General features: G+C 42.0%; 1 protein-coding gene and 1 long non-coding RNA gene across 3 annotated transcripts in view; both read right to left on the minus strand.

Moving 5' to 3' along the window:
- The window catches only part of LOC116036815 (protein jagged-2-like), a 69,880-nt gene extending 61,679 nt beyond the window's left edge, over positions 1-8,201 (minus strand). For both annotated transcript variants that reach the window (XM_035994508.1, XM_031280482.2), the window contains exons 1-2: positions 7,832-8,201; positions 6,521-6,844 (exon numbers count right to left, since the gene is read on the minus strand). In XM_035994508.1, the coding sequence (XP_035850401.1) occupies positions 6,521-6,844; positions 7,832-7,900 (393 nt within the window). In that variant the 5' untranslated portion in view covers positions 7,901-8,201. The remainder of the gene's footprint in view (positions 1-6,520; positions 6,845-7,831) is intronic.
- Positions 1-19,385, minus strand: part of LOC116036818 — a 397,754-nt gene that overhangs the window by 284,848 nt on the left and 93,521 nt on the right. The gene's annotated exons all lie outside the window — the stretch shown is intronic.

Consider the following 19,385-nt stretch of genomic DNA (forward strand, 5'->3'; position numbering starts at 1 on the left):
AGCTAGCTAGACTATCTGTCCAATCTGAGTTTTCTATTGCACGACTAAAACAACTTTTGAACGTACATATGTTCCACCAAAACAAGTTCCTTCCCGAGGCTACTTTGCAGCGGCACCGTTGCTCTGCCCGGCGCTAGACGATTTGCCAATAAAACAGAGCACGGTTTCCTCCCATCCCAGAATGCTGTGTGGACTAGCCAGACTTTCCTCCGCAGCGCTGTGGAGGAAGGTCTGGCAATGCGAGACTACACATAGTGTAACTGTGAGAACATATTTATGCCCCTACATAAGTACACAAAGCTGCCAATATATCCACATCAGTCACACATCCACCAGCAGCATCGACAATCGATCAGAGGGACAGACTGAGCAGCTAATCACACATTTATACGCCTCAGAAGCAGCTCAGCTGACATGGAACCAGCGACAGCGTGGGAAAGATGAGCAGGCCGGTCCTGACGCAGTTAACCGAGCAGAGAGCTTTCAACCGCCTTGCCTGGCCGGCACACACCACGTAACAGAGCCCTGCTGCAGCCCTCTGCAGACTTTTAGGCTTATTAAAGACGCACGAAGAGAGGGGGTGCAGAGGGAGGTCTAAATTGTAATTTTACAAAAAAGAAACATTTTCCAGGTCAAAATATGTGCATCATGAGACAAAACCTTTGGAGTTTGGATGTTCCAAAGGCATGGATGCATGAAGAAAATGAGAACTATGTCCTGCTCTTCAGTCTCATTGCTCTGTAAAGCAGTACACTACCTTTCAGGCTGAAAGTGCCAATCAAGACTGTTCGTACTACAGTCGTTACTACAACGTGCTCAAAAAAGTAGCTGATGATAGCTGACTACCTTAGCTCTCGAGTCAGGACAGTCCCATAAACTGGTGTGAATAGTTTCGGTATAAGTGCACCTGCTGCAGCCCCAGTTAGCTCGCTGTCTCCGACAACCCTGTTGTAAAACTAGGGATCATATCTTTACATGTGTTTGTTGATGACATATCTCTGATTACGAGAAAGGGGAGTCAACTTCTTTAATTCTGTCTCTGCAGCATTCGAGGCGGAGCCCTGTTCATTCCTATTAGAGTTGCTCAGTGGCGCATGAAGCCCAAAAAGTTCAACTGCTGCGCATAATATTACCCAGATGATGTTGCCTATAGAGCAGGCGCACTACAGACCTCCGCCTGCCGAGCCGGCTGCTTCTGGTCTGGAGCTCTGCTAACTTGAATGGGGATTAAATGATTTAATTGTGCGGCTCTTCTAGACTTCTCAAATGTTATTGGACCAAATGGATCAACTTCTGATAGTGAAACGAGTCATTTCGCGGGGGCTGTGACGCTTGAAAAAAAGTTACAGAAGTCTTTTTCTTCATTTAAGTCCTTTGGGCCAGAGGGCCCAATAAATTGTAATTCCAGTTTGGCTGCTATGTCAAATTGGCTTCAAAGCCTGGTGCACCTCCTGGGGGCCTACTCACTACCTGCCATATAGCCAGGTAGCTAACGCTAACTAGCCAGCTGTCTGCAGATAGCCGGCTCATAGGGAGAAGCGCCAACAGCAGGAGCAGATAAATGACTGAGTGGACTTCATTAAACTGGATATAATGGCTTTACTTTAGTTGCAGCATCTGGTATTGTTGTTACACAGCTGTTTTGCATGTGTAGGCCTAAAAAATATGACATTTCAGTCTTTCTACATTTTGGCAGGATCCTCTTACTCAGCCAACCACAGCCAACCTACACCTCCATTCATGTGATCATCACATCCTCCTCCTCTGTTCCTCCAAAACTAATCAACCATAAGAGCATCACCAAAACCGAGAGGAGCGCCTGGTGGAAGAGCGGAAGCGCGCCAAGGACACACTCGGCAAATGAGCCAAACGAGCCGAGTGCCAGCAGTGACGGCAGTGAGGGAAACAAGTGAAGAAGAAGACGACGACTCACCGCTATCCAACATTGCACTTTGTGATTGCTCACTGATACTCCTCCGAGTGAGGTGATCTTTTGCTCGGCGATGCTGTAATCATAGCCTGTTTTCCCTAATGCTATTTCACTAAAACATTTATTCTGGGGAGGAGGAGGAGGTCTCCAAACAACAGCTGCTCCACCTCTGTCCTCTCAGATCTGCCAGGCTGAGGGGGAAATTTTGGCAAGAGCGAGGGCAGAGAGGAGGGGGGGAGGGGGGGGGGGCAGGCCATGAAACTGAAGGAGTACACACCCTTGATCCTCGATTTACTCACAGAGGGGTGAGGGGAGGACAGCAGCTCTAAAAATACCCCATAAGGAGAGAGAGAGAGGGAGATGCAGAGACTGGGGAAGGTTTGGGTGAGAGGGGGGCAGCAGAGGAGGAGAAGTAAATGCTTGTATTTGCTTCACTCAATACTGTAAGAACACTTCCCTCATGACAGAAACCTCACAAGGAAGCAGCGTGAAGGGTAGGGCTGGGATGATATGCTTTAATGCTGGTTCCATTCTTTCACGATACATGGGTGCCGATTCCATTTGTATTGAGATATTGATTTATTGCGATTCTAGAAGTGTTGCAATTCAATGATATTAAGTATTGAGATTTCCTTTTAGTTATTTAACAAAAACAAAAGTTGAATAATACACTTCGAGACAATATATCATGAGACGACAGTCATATTTATTTCATTTGTAAAGAAAAACATGGATTTTCTGCATTTTCTGCTTTCGCTCTGTTTTGCTGGAAACAGATATGATGTAGTCACCGTCGGCGGTACCGTATGAACAGAAAATATTTAGGTCAATCATTGGTAAGAAAACCGAAATAAAAAAAAAAACAATTCTGGGGAAAAGAATAGTTGCAAAAAAATAATCACGATACGTACGATTTCCGATTATTATTTTTTTTTTTATCCCCACGCCTTTTCGTTTTGAAGAGGGGGCTGCTTCCTCTCTCTTCCCCATCATCCCTCCATTTGTCAAACCCCCCCCCCAATCCCTTTCATGAAAAAAAGATGTCACTAAAGACCTAAACTGCCAGAGGGGTTAACATGATGGGGAAATGATCGGCAGAGGATAGGGCCGAACAATGTCCTTCTTTTTGATTTTTCTTCAGCAGCTCATTCATGTCAGGACAAGTGGCCCAGCTACTGGGGCCGACTGGAGGAGTCCACTATAGCAACACCAGAGGCTACAGGTCACGGCACACACAAACACACACACACGCACACTCTGTTATTGACTGTCAGCGCTGTCTGTTGGCCGACAGCGTGCCACGGGACAAACTACAGTCTGTGGTAGGAAGGAGGAGGACTATGGTTTGGCCTTGTTAAGTATGAGTAGAGTGAGACATCTGTCATTTCACATCTTTCCCAAACTTTTGATCACCATGCAAGCAGAGGAGGAAACATCACTTTATTTCGAGGATTTCCTGAGAGGGCTCTGCACATTATACAACACCCTCTATTCTCAGATAAGGGAAACCTCCGAAGGAGCAAAAGAGAGGAGGGATCCCTCTTCCAGGACCATCAGGCATGCATTAAATGTCGAACTATGGTAAAATTACAATATGATCAGTCGATTCAAATGACTAATTGAAGTCATTTATCAAGAAAAAAAGAAAAGCTGCTGCTTCCAGCTCCTTAAAATGTGAGAATGTGCTGCTTTTCTCTTTCTTGTAAATTCAATATCTTTGAGTTTGAGACTGTTGGTCGGGCAAAACAAGACATTTGAAGACATTAACTTGCATTTTGGAAACTACTGATGGGCAATTTTCACTACACTATAGATAATCCATAGACTAATAGAACATTATAATTAATTGGCAACAGATCACAAGTTGCGGACCACAGTAGGTATCGTGTTTGACTTCTTTAATGCACAGAGAGGTTCACACCCCAGATATTTAACATATAATATTCAAACAACCAGTGAAAATGTCTGATTTAAAAAACATGAAGTGTGATGACATTTTTAAAGAGCCTTCAACTTAGGGCTGGGCAATATATGAATATTATATCAACATCGATATATGAGGCTAGATATCGTCTTAAATTTTGGATATGGTAATATGGTGATATGACACAAGTGTTGTCTTTTCCTGGTTTTAAAGGCTGCATTACAGTAAAGTGGTTTTCTAAACATACCAGACTTACTAGTTGTTCTATTAGTTGCCTTTACCCACTTAGCTTCACTCATTATATCCCATTACTGATCACCCAACGGGCAATAGTTTATTTAACGTTCTTCCGGCGAACAAACAAGTGGACTCACACACATGGCTACTCTGATACCTTTAGGTGCAACCTCTAAAATAATCGGTGCTGCAGCACGTATACATCAAAGGATTCCTATTGTTACACGATTGATTGAACCACGCTTATGTAGTAAGATAAAGAAAGAAAAAAAATACTAGGAAGCAAGCAATCGACCCTTCCTGAACAAGCATACACTCCAAACAGGCACTGCACTAGTTTATCAAAAATCCACCAATAGTCAACCCCTACAATATCGCCGCAATATCGACATTGATGTATTTGGTCAAACATATCCTGATATTTGAAGTTCTCCATATATCGCATGGCTCTACTTAAGTGCTCCAACCTTGACATTCTCTTGTGAATAAGCTGCTGAACACTGATACCCTCCTTCCTTTGTGACACACACACACACGACCCCTCCCGGACGGATAGTGGAAAATACTGACCCCACACACGCCGAGTGAGACAATGACCCAATAACGGATAGAGAGTGAACATGAGAGGCGGTGAGGTAAAGGCAATCCCCCGGCCCAGATTGACCGAGGATCTTCACTTGTTTGAGTAGATGGTGACACTGATATCCACTGCCTGTGTCACACACAACTTAGTGGTAACCGTATCCGCCCGCAGGGCCCCAACTTACTACTTCCATCTTCCCCTTCTGCTGACAGCTGACCATGGGGAGTGATGAATGGAGAGGTCACGCAGCCAGCCGAGCACACAAAGCACCCGATAGAGAGATATATATATATATATATATGTGTGTGTGTGTGTGTGTGTACGATCTGTACATTCTGACATCAACACACAGACAGCCTTTCTGCTACGTGCAGCAAGAATGTCAGAAATGAGTATCAAAGTTAAAATGGTTGCAAAACATTTCATATCATTTCATATGTTCACTGTTTCCAAACACTGGCTTTGCTAAAAGCAATTACTGTACACGTTTTGCTGTTGCAAGTATGCAAAAATCACGGTCGCAGCGACCGGTTATTTTCATGATATTTTATTTACAAATGTCCATCACCCATTCCTAGAGCACAATTCAAGTCTTCAAACTGCTAATTTTGTCTGAGCAACCGTTCAACAAAAAAACCCTCTAAAAACTCAATTTGCATTAATATGAGGCAGAGCAATCCCGTAAATTGGAGAAGCTGCAAACAGGATTTAAGTTTTTTTTTCTTCATACACTTCAAAAGTCTTTAGTCTTCTTTAGTAAATAATTAATTTTGGAAAGAGTCCTAAACTGCTTTTCTTTGATTGACGACTTGGTTAAAGTACTGCAGCACAAGTTCATATAAAGTAATGATTATTGATAGTATTCATGGACACATGATATATTTTGAACTTTCATCATGGGCGTATAGTCTTTTCCACTTTGACTCAGAATGACTCTTATTTTGACAGCTCACTCACTCAGCTGTTGTGGGAATCAAACCTGTGACGTTTCCTCTACAGGACGTCACTCTCCCCATTAAACCTCTCTGATAAAGATCTGTGAGTGTACAGCAGCTTTCAGTAAACTCGGATTGTCCGGAGGACTGTTCCTGTTTCCCACGCTGGCTCGGCAGCAGCTTTTTGATTGCCTCTGCTGCTCTGTTTAGATAAGATAATAAGTTACCTGCCACTTCTTAATCAACACTCGCTTGGAAATCCCCCCCCCCCTTCAAACACTAGCCCCCCCTCGCACACTGTAACTGGAGCCACGCAAACAGCAGCATGTTTGGTATCTCATCAAACCGAGACACAACTGCACCGCCGCCGCTGTGCGTAAAAGCCAAGCGTCATGCGCGCTCAGGGCTTTGGCTCGATCAGAAACACACAGACATTCACCTTAAAGAAAAGCTCCAAGAGAGGAATGTGATATCCCTCGCGAGATGTCTGATCATGTAAAGACGCCAAAAAGTTGCACGCGGAGGGAAGAATGGGGCGGCACGCAGAGCCTCGGACAGCAATAACAGACGTGAAACAGAAAAACTGTGCCAAAATGTGCCAAATTACACTCTGTACGAGCGTGGGTGAGCGATTTAAGGCTGCGTCATGATTCACCACCAAAACATCCAAACTCCCCTTTGATAATTGTACATGTTTTGGACACAACATGGGAGATTATTAACATGAAATCATGAAATGATGAGTACAGCACATGATAAGCCTTCTGATGCTGCATCCAGGTGCATATTTTGAAACCTTTACGCAATCTCTCCTTTTGAAATCCAACTTTTAACAACAGCTGGGGGGGGGGGGGGTTCACATGAAACGGGCGAATCTCCACCTGCACAACGTGACACTCAGATCCACTTACCGGCCACGCGAACTGGAAGGGAATGATGACCTTCCCGGCGTCATTGTTCCGGTTCTGTCCGGTTTTCTGTCCGCCCTTGAACTGAAAAGTATTCCCACCGATAACCTTAGTAGTTTCCGAGCCGTAGGTGCACTGTCCGTTGGTCGTGACCTCCGTTTGGTATTCCTTTAAACACACTCTGAAGTAGGTGTCGCACTCGTCCGCGCCGCAGTGGCCCTCCGTTGCGCTCTTCTCTGCGTCGCAGCAGTCGCCGTTCAGGAGCTGACCTTTGGGGTTTTCCACCGAAATCAACTGCAGCTCGAAGTAGCCCGTAGAATGAGACACCTGAGGAGAACATACGGGAGTGAGAAAGGCTGAAAAAAGAAACAGGCCTGCAGGAGGTGGTCACACTGCAATGTCTATTTCTTTTTAAAAAAAAAAAGGTCGTTCAGTGTCCATTCAGAGTTTCTTCTCAAGTGATATTCTATGAACCATAGCAGTTATTTCTTTCTCCTAGAGTCTAATGCACATTTTCTAAGTGTGTTAAGGGTTGCGTGCCAATAACATGTTTAACAAAATGCTACTTGATTAATCAAGTCTAATAATTGTAAAATGTCTGTTGTAAACAAGTGAAATGATAGGCTACAACTATTAAAGGAAAAGTTCAGCACATCAACTTGTTTTTTTGCAGTGTGTGGTCACTCTGCAGCCCACACTACTGTACATGTTGGCACAGTTAAACTTATAGGCTGGTGCCTAGTGCTCCAATTTAGCTCACTCTGCATATTATGCTGCGGCTGAACACCAACAAGACATACACTGCAGGCTGAGCCAGAACCAGCCTGCTCTCAGTGAAAACATCTGACAGGAAAAAAATCGATCACACAGCTGAAAAATTGAAGATTTGTTCTAGGCTGAATGTGCCATGCAGGTGAAGCTCCACTGCAAACGTGAAGCTATTTCATCCAAATACTTTTGTGTCACCAAGCTTTTCAGAATCTTCCTAAAACACGAATTACGCACTTTATATTGCCTGTATCGATCCTCCAATGATGAAACTTTTTTTAGATAATTACAAAACCAAGACTTAACCATGTCCTTACTTCAGCAGCTGATAACGGTACGACACAGCAGATGTGTTAAATGTGTTGCCTGTAAACTTACTTTATCCCCCCACCCCAGAAGGAAGCGCAAATTTAGAAAATTCCGAGATCACATGATTGTGTCGAGCAGGCAATTCAATTAAGGCTGGAATTCAAACCCCCTTCAAAAAAACTAACTTCCAGTCGATTGCTGTTTTAATATCATCTCCCTCTGAGATAAAGTTCTCACCTCGGCCCCCAGCATCAGGAGAAGACACACTACTGAGAAGCGGTGCAGTTTCCCCAGATTATTCCACATGTCTCCGGCTGCTCAGTGTTGGTTACCATTAGGGAAAGAGAAAAATATGTATGTCTCAATCAGTCAAAATAATAACAATGAAGAAAAAGAAGAAAGCAGTATCCTCCTGCTGGTGTCCGAGGCGTGCACGGCGTGCCTTCTCTCCGGGATGCCCACGGCTCTGGAGGATCTGGAGGAGGGAAAGCGCACCGCTGCTGCTGCTGCTGCTGTTTGGTCCACAGAAGCACTAACCACACGCGCGAACTCTACTTCCCTCCGCCGCTCAACGCACTAAACAGCCGAGAAGGAGAGCAGCGGTGCGTCTCTGTTTGTCCAAAGCCAGAGCCGGGCGCGTCCCCCTTAATGATGGACAGCTGGTGGACCAATCACAGGCCGCCTGGGTGGACTGTTGGCCAGCTGGGAGCCAACCAAAAAAAGGGACGGGAGAAGGAGTGAGGGGGAGGACCGTTGATGGATTTATTATGAAAGTTTTCTCACACAAGAGCTTGTATTTATGTTTTTATTACACTCACACCGTAAAATGATATTTTATTGAACACATGCATCTCTACATTGAAATAAGAGCTTTGTCCCAATAAATCCAAGTCATAATGTGTTTCTGTTGCAGGTTGCATGCAGAATTGTAATTCAGAAGATTCATTTTAACACAAAAACACACACACGCAGACAATAAAGGCTTTAAATGTGACCCATAAACAATGATTATACACATGCAGAGTGTGGTGCATGATGTGTTTAGTGGAGGATCTGCAGGCAGAGGAAACATGGCTGTCAGCGCCCTCTACTGACTGCTCAGCAACACCCACATACACTGGTCATCAAATACTGCAGGTTTTCAGGTATACTTGTGCATTTTCATTTTAAGAAGACTTTCTATATTTACTTCAGTCCATTATACCCCACACAATGAGTTCATGTTTCTTTCTTTCTCTCCTTTTTCAAAGCATATAAGATATGATTTAAATTATAGTCTGTCTGTCCTTCACTGCTTGATTTAACGTCTGATAACTAAGGTCATTTTAATACTTTACTTTTATGCATGTTGCAAAAAAAAATAAAGAATCAAAATATACTCAAGTATCAGACATTAACTCAACATGGACTTTATTTGTAATGGAGAATTCTCCATGCACCAGGATACAGACACCTTTTCACTCTTACATAAAACATAAAAAGATAGCATATAGCAACCTGATGACATGTAAAGATGTATGCAGACGTTAATACACTAACATCTAAACAGCGGTTATGAAGCATTTTAAAAGCCAGAAAGCATTCAGTCTGGAGATAAAAAGGACTTTGGAATACCTAAATGGAATGCAACCTTTATTAACAGCATTCATTACACCTGTCTTCCATAAAAAAAAACGTAATAATGAGTAGGAGAAACTAGTGGTGCACTGGTGGCAGCTGTGACAGTTTAGCATCTATGTTCTCAGCTAGACTCAAAGTGCTAGTGGGTTTCCTGATAAGCAGCAGAATGAGCGATGAAAGCAGCAGGTTTCTGAGGAATATGCAACCATCTCTGTTTGCTCAACAATTCATACTATCCACTCTCTGTTGTTGTCTCTTACTATTTCATTAGTTATATCTAAAATCAGTGATCAGCACATCGGTTTCAGAAACATTTACTAACATCGAAACTGCTACTGAGCTAACAAAAATGGGAAGGACACAACAAAAACGATACAAAATTGAACAAGGTGCCTGACTTCTTAAGCGCCTAAGCAGTCCAACATCACTAACCTCATAAATCAAATATTTTGGTAGAAGTGATATTTCCACATGGCAAATAATTTACTAGTAAGTGTTGTAGAGTCATAGAAAACCAACAGGCCCAACAGTCATGACATGCATGCTGCTCATTCTGTGTAATTGAATCTGTAATTGAAAGGGGCATGTTCAAAATAATAGCATTGTTGTGTTCAATTAGTGAGGTGATTGATTCTGTGAAGAAACAGGTGTCAGTTATGGCCCATATTTAAGGAAGGAAGGAAGCAAATGTTGTGCATGCTGGTTATAGTGCATTTCATACTGAAATACTCAGCAAAATGGGTCGTTCCAGACATTGCTCTGAGGAACAGTGGACTTCGATTAAAAAGTTGGTTGGAGAGGGGAAAACATATAAAGAAGTGCAGAAAATTATAGGCTGCTCAGCCAAAATGATTTCAAATGCCTTGAAATGGCATCCAAAGCCTGAACGACATGGGAAAAAACAGTCAACTACCATTTGAATGGATCGAAGAATAGCCAAAATGGCAAAGGCTCAACCAATGATCAGCTCCAGGAAAATCAAAGAAGACTTAAAGTTACCTGTGAGTACTGTTACGATCAGAAGAAGGCTATGTGAAGCAAAGCTATCAGCTGGAAGCCCCATTGCTGAAAAAAAGATGTACTGAATAGGTTGAAATTTGCCAAAGGATGCACTGACTGCCCAAAGGAGAAATGGGGCAACATTCTGTGGACTGATGAGAGCTAAATTGTTCTTTTTGGGTTTAGGGGCCGCAGACAGTTTGTCCGACGACCCCCATGCACTGAATTCAAGCCACAGTACACTGTGAAGACAGTAAAGCATGGTGGTGCAAAAATCATGTTATGGGGATGTTTCTCATACCGTGGTGTTGGGCCTATTTATCACATACCAGGGATCATGGATCAGTTTCAATACATCAAAATACTTGAAGAGGTCATGTTGCCTTATGCTGAAGAGGAAATGCCTTTGAAATGGGTCTTTCAACAAGACAATGACCCAAGCGAGCAAAGTAAGCGAGCAAAGTCTTGGTTCCAGATGAACAAGATTGATGTTATGGAGTGGCCAGCCCAATCCCCAGACCTCAATCCCATAGAAAACTTGTGGGGTGACATCAAAAATGCTGTTTCTGAGGCAAAACCCAGTAATGCAGAGGAATTGTGGAATGTAGTTCAATCTTCCTGGGCTGGAATACCTGTTCACAGGTGCCAGAAGTTGGTAGACTCCATGCAACACAGATGTGAAGCAGTTCTCAGAAATAATGGATATTAGTGGTGTCAACAATAATCGATTCGGCAATGCATCGCAATGCGGGGCATGCACGATTCAGCATCGATGTGGCAAAGTGCCATAATCGATTATGTCACTAAAACCTGCCACACTAAAATCAAGCACGCTGGCAATACAACTAACTTCACGAACCATGTTGATCGTTGGCATCCTGAGTTGGCTTCAACAACAACAAATCATCACTCATTCAAAGCACTGAAAGCAGTGATTTATGTTTTCTTTTTCAGGTTTGAAAATGCCATATCCAATACCCTGTACCATTCAATTTTATTTTATTTAATGGCATTTATGTCAAAGATACAGGAGAGTGAAAATACACACATAGCAGCCAATAAAATCTGTTGTTCAATATCTGACTGCTTGTATTGCCTCATGACTGATGAAAAAGTTGCCTTGTTGTGTGCAGTAGAATTTTGATGCATCGCAATGCATCGTAGAATCGAATTGAATCGAATCGTTACCTGGTGAATCGTAATCGAATCGAATTGTGAGGGCAGTGCCAATGCACACCCCTAATGGAGATGCAACTAAATATTAGTGCAGTGATTCAAAGTAAAGCAAACCCTTGAGACATTTTTCAGTTTATACAGTAAATGTTTGAGATTGTAAAGAAAAATGCAAATACTGCTATTTTTTTGAACAGCCTAATATTTGTCTTCACTTTCTGTAAAGGTATAACACAAACTTGATCAATGTTGGTCATGTTTTGATTTGGAAATGAATGTGCAGTGTTCCCAATGCATTGATATTATGGAATTAAAAGCTATTCTAAGGATTTTGAGCATTATTCACTTTTTTAAACACACTGCTATTATTCTGAACACAACTGTATATAGTCTTAACGACTACTCAAAGTGCTTTAACATAGTACTGGAACAATTCACACACATCCATGCCCTGGTGGCCGAGGCTGCCGTACAAGGTGCCACCTGTTCATCAGATAAACATTCACACACTGATGGCGCAGCATCTGGAGCAATTTGGGGTTCAGCGTCTTGCCCAAGGACACTTGGACATGGGACAGCAGGGCTAGGGTTCGAACAGGGCGACCTTCCGATTGGATTGGCTGCTCTCCCGCCTGATCTATAGCTTCAAAAAGAAAATTTCGCCTCTGCTCTCCGTCAGTCAGAATCTGAAAGATATTTTGTTGATTAAAAGATAAAAGGTCCAGGCGCCTGGGAAGCTCACCCAGTAGAGCTAGCGCCTAAGACGCGGGCCTGCTAGAAATAGAACCGATGCCTATTTTTCACGCGAGACGCGAGCGTGTTGGAAGCGTTTCCAGGCAAAATAGAATAGGAAAATATGTTTATATGTCATTTAGACACGAATGCATATTAATAAATGACATCTTGATGTTTGAAAGTCTCTAGGTTTTGACATCAATGTAGATATAAATGTAATAAAAAATTTCAGAGAAAAGATTTTCAAATATAGCACCTGTCATACAGAACGAAATATTCTGTAACATCTTTTGCAGTCAATACTGCCGACGTTGTCTTACTTTAATCAAATCAGTAGGCTATATATTTATTTTAAGTTTAACAATTCTCTCCCCATACGTCGAACAAGCCTATATATAAAGGGTAGAATAGGCTACAATAACAACGTAGTGTGTGTTCTGAGTGACGGTCCAGCTACACAAAGTTGTTATAAACAGACAGCCCACCCATTTTTCAGAGTTTGAATGTGTCGGCGCTATGTCCCGAGATCAGCCCTCCCTGTACCTAGCAGCAGGAGCAGCGCCGCGTCACACACGCTTCTGGTGTGTAGGACACAGAAAAATCCACGCAGCCGCCACGCTTCTGAGACGCAACAGAAACACCACGCTCGCGCAACGCATCCAGTGTGTAACCGGCCTAAGCTGTCCTATCAAAAATAAAGGCCTAAAATGCCAAAAAAATAATCTTTAAAAAAAGATAATAGGTCCACGGTAGTAGAAACAGAGAAAATGTCTGCAGAAGTCTTGGGTTTGAGTAAACAAGGCTTGGCAGCAGGTTCAGCACCTCCATCTCCTTGACAGACGAGCTGAGACCCAAGTTTTTAATAACCTCAAACATTTGAAAGATGATGTTGACATCAGGGCAACTTCTTTTTTTGGAATTGGTACCACACTGGGAAATCTGAGTTATGGTGCTTCCCTTGAATTGACAGAAATTTGGATTAACTTTGGAGGACACCTGTAAGCTGCTCAGAACAATGGTGCTCTGTACGCCCACACACTTCAGGGGATTGTGGTAATACGTTGTTTAACAATGTCACACTTCCAAACAAGTCAGTCATTTTCCCCTGCCATTTCTTCCAAGGAATGTCCATATAGCACGTTTCTTCAAAACATAATGTACATACGAGGCCAGCATCCAGTACCAACAAATGAAGTTTTGTGGCGTAACATAGTGTGGTGAAAAATAATAATGTGTTGTTCAGGATAGTGAATGGGCAAGTACAACTTTGATGCCTGAGAAGATGATTTGTGGGTCACCTCAAACTAACAACCAACTCCTATGTCCTATGTTTACTATCAAATACTAAAACACCTGCAGGCTTGAACAGTGGCTCTGAAAAATGTATCTTGTTCCTTTCTTGAGGCCAGCAGCTGTTGTCGGCTTAAATTCAAAACAGTTACAGTGAACCCACTGTAACAAACATAGGGCTGTGACCCAAACCACCTTTTCCTAAACCTAACCAAGTAGTTTTGTTGCCTAAACATAACCAAACTCTGACCGTTTCAAAACGTTAACTACGTGTTTAAAACTGTGACCATTACGTTTAGATAGAGGACGTGTGCATACAATAACCCCCAATTTTTTTCCCAAAGTATCAACTACAAAGTTTTCATTTCATATTCTCACCAAGATATTACTTCTGTTTCTCTTTTGTTGTAGTATAGTTAGCTGTTACCTTTATCACACGCAAATGCCTTTGCTTACGCTGGAAAGGAAAATACAAACGCTATTTGCCCTAGTGACCAACAAAAAACGCTGAGATAAGAAACACACTTAGCAGTTTCTACGATTATCGATTTGTTTTTAAGTACAGCTGCGGCTGATGCGAACGCCATTAGTTTTTTGGTACTTAGTCATAAACTAAGGTATTGGACAATGTGAAATGTTGACCTGATGGTGGCGCTAAATGAAAGTGGGATCACCAATGTCTGAAGGATTCTTCGTCTAGGAACCGTGAACATGTGCACAAAGTTGGTGCCAAAACATATTTCAGTCTGGACCAAAGTGGTAGACAATTGCTAAATGCAAAATAGAGTTGAATGTTCAAATAAGTTGCCATTAATCAGACTTTGCATAATTGTATGGGATCAATCTTCTTCTTTTCCAGTGAGTTGTGCTTTTTTAGGATATTTTTTTGGCAATCTTGCCATGTTTCAGACCGTTCCCAGATTGGAAAGTTACATTTAAGAATTTCAAGCCTTCCAACATGCAAGAAGAAACCCCGTCAATCTGTTACTTCCAGCATGCAGACAAGATTTCCTGTTGCTTCCTTATTGGATGGATGTCTCAGATGGCGGGCCATGGGACGGTCTAATAAGACAGCCGTTTCTCCCCATACACATCATCCTGCTGCAGCTTTAGCAGACAGTAGATCAGTTCTGCAGGAATGGTCAGGGAGGACGGAGTCAGACAGGTGGCCTCTGACACCCTGCAGCAGATGTTTCCTCCCAGGGAAGCAGGTGCAGACACGCACGCACGCACGCACACACACACACACACACACACACACACACACACGTACATATGACTCATTCACATGCCTGCACACAGACACAAACGTCTTGTGTTCATCTCTTTAGGAGAGGCTCTTATCAGCAGTGATAAGGAAGTATGGGAAACACTGCTCAGACAGATAAACTGGGGAAGTAATAAGGTAATTAGCTGCAGAAAACTTACCCCTCTGCTTCTGACTGTAGCAGAGGATCAATGGTCACTTCCCAGAGGAACAGTTCAGTGTGACCAACCTGTATATGTTTGGTATGAAGGCAGGTCTGACTGTACGAGTAGTCAGGGTGCGATCTTCCGGGGGAGGGTGGATGCGTGGGATTTCCCCCTTTCAAGTCTACATATTCCTGCCTCTGCTGAATTATTTTTATCCCCGGTGGGGACAAAATGTATCCCCCCCTCAAAGTGATCAATGCTACTTCACCAATAGACCATATATTATATTTTAAACTAACTAAAGCGCTGTAACGTGAACAGTCTATAGTGCTATAGAACGATAAAATCTGAGCAGCAGTTGCTGGTTGTATTTAGCCGCTACAGAGCTCCAGGACGTCGGCTACCAGCGGCAGTTGTTTAGCCGCCGATAGGTGACTGCGAGCCGGCTACAGGCCACCGCCAGATGACGGTGCTTTCAGGGGCCGTGGTAGTGGGGTTTAGCCAGAAAAAGTAAGCATCATGCAGCAATTAAAGTTTAGGCACCAAAACGACTGGTTAAGTTTAGGAAAAGGATCATGGTTAAAACACTCTCAAGGAACGTACGAGCATTTCCTGGGAGAAAGTCTTTTGTTTTCACCGTGAAGTGAACTCCGCTCTCCGGCTTGAAAGCGCTGCGTTTTATGTTGACACTACGTTGTGCTATTTCATTTTGGGATTATTGTCCATTAGATATTGAAGTTCATAAATAAGTGTTTTGGCATGGCTGGCTGAGTGGCTCTATATCCATGGCACTGAAAGGGTATTTAATTCTTGCATGTTTTGTTGTGCAAGATCAAAAAACATCCCTCCCTCTGTTTTTTTCACAAATCGCACCCTGCGAGTAGCCTACTGTACTGTACTTAAGTATAAGTTTGAGATACTTTACTACTACTTGTTCTTTATGTATTTCCCTATTTTAAGACTTTTCCGATGAAAGTATTTCACCATTTACTCCTGTGATGGTTGCAGTAACTTTGCAGAACAAATATTTATATTTAACATGAGATAAGCTCATACAATAATAATAATACCACCGATCTTTCTTTCTTTCCTTTCTTTTCAATTGTTTGCTCCTTCCTTCTCTCCCACTCAGAACACCTGTATTGTGTAATCAGCCACACTGAAGAAAAAAAAAGTAAATGACTGCAAAAATGACTGCATCTCCTGTGCACAGGTGGGAGTGGCATTTTCTTCTCTGTGGAGTGTTTTCAGAACAAGAACGTATATTGCCCCACTAGCAGATACTTAGCATGCTAACATGAGAACACCAGCATGTTAACTTGCATACAGTTAGCATGTTTATTCGCTAAGAATTTGTGTGCATCCTTAAACAATTTAGTGTAACTAAGTACAGCTGTGTACAACATGAATTCAGTAGTTAGCTTTAGAGGTATCCTGTCCTATTAGTTTTAAAAGTGGACATTGTGTGTTAGTGGTGCTAGATGGGAAGTCAGAAGCAAAGTCATTAGATTCATTGTCTGGAAACTAGGGCCAAACGATTTGGGGGGGAAAGCCCAAATTGCGATTTTTCGGCCAGATATTGCGATTACGATTCAATTTGCGATTTAAAAAAAAAATGTTTAAATCGCAAATCGATTTTAAAAAAGCTGTTGGTCAATATTCACTGTGTAAAAAATAAAACATGTCATGGAGCATTATAACATGAAACACCATCAAAACTGCTCTATATTCTTATATTCTTCTTAGGATGAGAACATGGATATAAATTGCCAGCAATAAGTGTTTTTCTGTTAATAAGCATGGAACATTGAACAGTCAAACAGAACATTTATCACAAAAGCCAAAGTTATAATAACAAAAATAATTCCAATAAAAAATATCAGTACTTTCCTGTAATGTCTGATATGCCTCAGTTTAATAGCAGTGTCTACTGTACATATTGCACCTTCTACGATCATGTTAAATAAAGTAATAACAAATAACTGAAAAATCCACTGAAAATAGAGCATTTCTGTAAACAATCTGTGATATGTAACATTATTCCAGCATTTATCCTTTGAAAAAACAGTAAATATAATAATAAAAAGAGGAATGAAAACGTTAAACCAAATGTTACACCAAACATTCAACTAAATATTCACATTTGATTAATCACGGTCATCACGATTAGCTAATCGCTTTCTTTCAAATCGCGATTTGAAAACGATTAATCGTTCGGCCCTACTGGAAACCATGAATGTCTAGGTACAGAATGACATAGGTCTCCATCTTATTGTTGGTGAGATATTACACTGACCAAAGTATTGGACCGACTAAGCAACTGACTGAAATGACCGCCCCCAGAGTCGCACCGCTAGCATGGCTAAAAACAGCAACTGAGAGTAGTTGAAAACTTGTGAACGTATCTTAAACAAGACCAACTGTCCACAGCCATGCTAGCAGCCCTCTGAGGCTAAACTTAGGCACAGCTCTGCTTTAAGCTAAATGCTAACGTCAATGGTTGTTGAGGTATTTCACCCAAAACCACAAATGTCAACCTAATAGTGATGCTGTTGGAAGAGTTACCAAATTTTTGGTAGTTTTTTTAACACTAACTTTTCCCACTTCGGTCCCCCTACAGGTTGTCTCATTGGAACTACAGCTGCAGCTAAAAAATGCGGGAAACCCCACTAAAAGGTGGTAGACTGCTTTCCCATTGCCAGTAGATGAGTATGCCTTTCTGTTTTTCTTTCCGGTGTGTCACGTTCAACGTCACAAACGCGCCGGAAAACAGGTTTGTAAACAGTAGAAGCAGCATGGAGGCCAGTGACAATGTAACAATGGTTACTTATTTATTTTTTATTTTTTTATATCTGTTACTTATTCAGTCTCTCTTTCAAACTCGGTGCTGGTTAATTTGGAACGATGTCCGAGCACTGCTTGGGCGGACACGGATGGAATTTGTGCCTGAAATTGCAAAATAGTTACAGACGGAGGTGTTAGCATCGCACCAGAAAAGGTGCAAAAATAAGCGTGTCCACCTGGGTGTCATGTTTTCAGCACTACACCGATAAATAGCTGTAAATACTGCAGAGTCATTTGTCCTGGGAGTGAATGCCAATTGTAACTTTTCCCACTAAAGACAAAAGCCAGATGTTAGTGGGTGTTTTGTCCAGTGGGAAAGGGGCTAAAGTCAGTAGGTTTCATCCTCTGAATGGCTGCACCAAATATTGTGCCAATGCATCACATTGTATAGTACGCTATGGGTAGATCTAGTGTACAGGTTGACTTTTGGTTTGGAGATGGAAGAGTACAACAACAAAAACACCATATCACATTCTGCAGTTGAATCTTTAAAGGATTAAGAAATTCAGCCGGAGATAAAGTCCCATCTCACATTGCTGGGGCCTCTAATGCGGAACAAAGACTAAACAAGAGCCCTGCTAAAGTCTACAAACCCTGATCTGATATGTGCTGCAGTGTAGATATGATGCTGCTGTTTACCAGCATGGCACCACTTCAAAAAGAGGTTACTCCAAGGGTATGAAAAGTTATTATTTTTAAAATGTATAAGGTTAATTCATAATAAAGTAAAAAGAAGTATCCAGACTGTATACAGTATGTGCCCACAGAGGACTTTCAGTTACTTGTGTCATGCAGCCATAGTTTGCTGTCTTTATATAGTTACAGTAGATGCACGGTTTACTTTCTAGTAGAGTTATATATTCTACTGTCTACTATAACATATCTTTCCTTACATGTGTCCTGCAATACTTTACAAGCTCAGGTCTGTCTCTGCACAGACTCCAACTAATACAAATACCTGCACATTAATCACACCTGCTGGTTAAAGTAATTGTGCCTCTGACAACTGTATTTAACAATCTGAGTGGACATGAAATATTCAGACTCGCTCTGTCATTGTTAGAAGTCCTGAGTCAGCTCTGCAGGTGACGACGGCCCAACATGTGCCTACCTGCTCCGGAGAAGTCAGTGATTACTGACTCCCTCTCTTTTTATTGCTCCATTTAGTTGATCTGATGACTTCATTTAGCACCGATGCACTCCACTCAAACCCCATCTACCTTTTCTGAATATACAGAGTCCACACATAAAGGGATTCATTTCATAACTCAGATTGAGAGGTCGAAGCTGAGTGTGATCTTGCTTTAGGCATTGCTGAATTAAACATATAATCTGAGATACATGTGCAAAAAGGTCATCCCACCACCAAAACTCAATATGCACAGTTAGAACCAGTTATCAGGTCTTTTAATACGACATAAACAACAGTTAAGTGTAAGTTCTTAATGTTTTCTAATGCTGTAATATTAAGTCTCCAGAGAAAGAGATGGGCCTGGAAATAGTGTCCTCCTTTTTCTATTTATTGATCAAGAATCAGTTTTGAATCACGAATCAATTTTGAATTGAATCATGACACAAAGAATTGGAATCCTATTCTGACATTCCCAAAGATTCCTACCTCTAATGGTGTGTTACCATGTGGGCTTTCAGCCATGCAAACATGGGTTGTATCTGAAACCGCCTAAATTCTTATTTTGCAGTATGCTAGGCCAGGCTT

Source organism: Sander lucioperca, chromosome 18, assembly GCF_008315115.2.
Source record: "Sander lucioperca isolate FBNREF2018 chromosome 18, SLUC_FBN_1.2, whole genome shotgun sequence".
NCBI lineage: Eukaryota > Metazoa > Chordata > Actinopteri > Perciformes > Percidae > Sander > Sander lucioperca.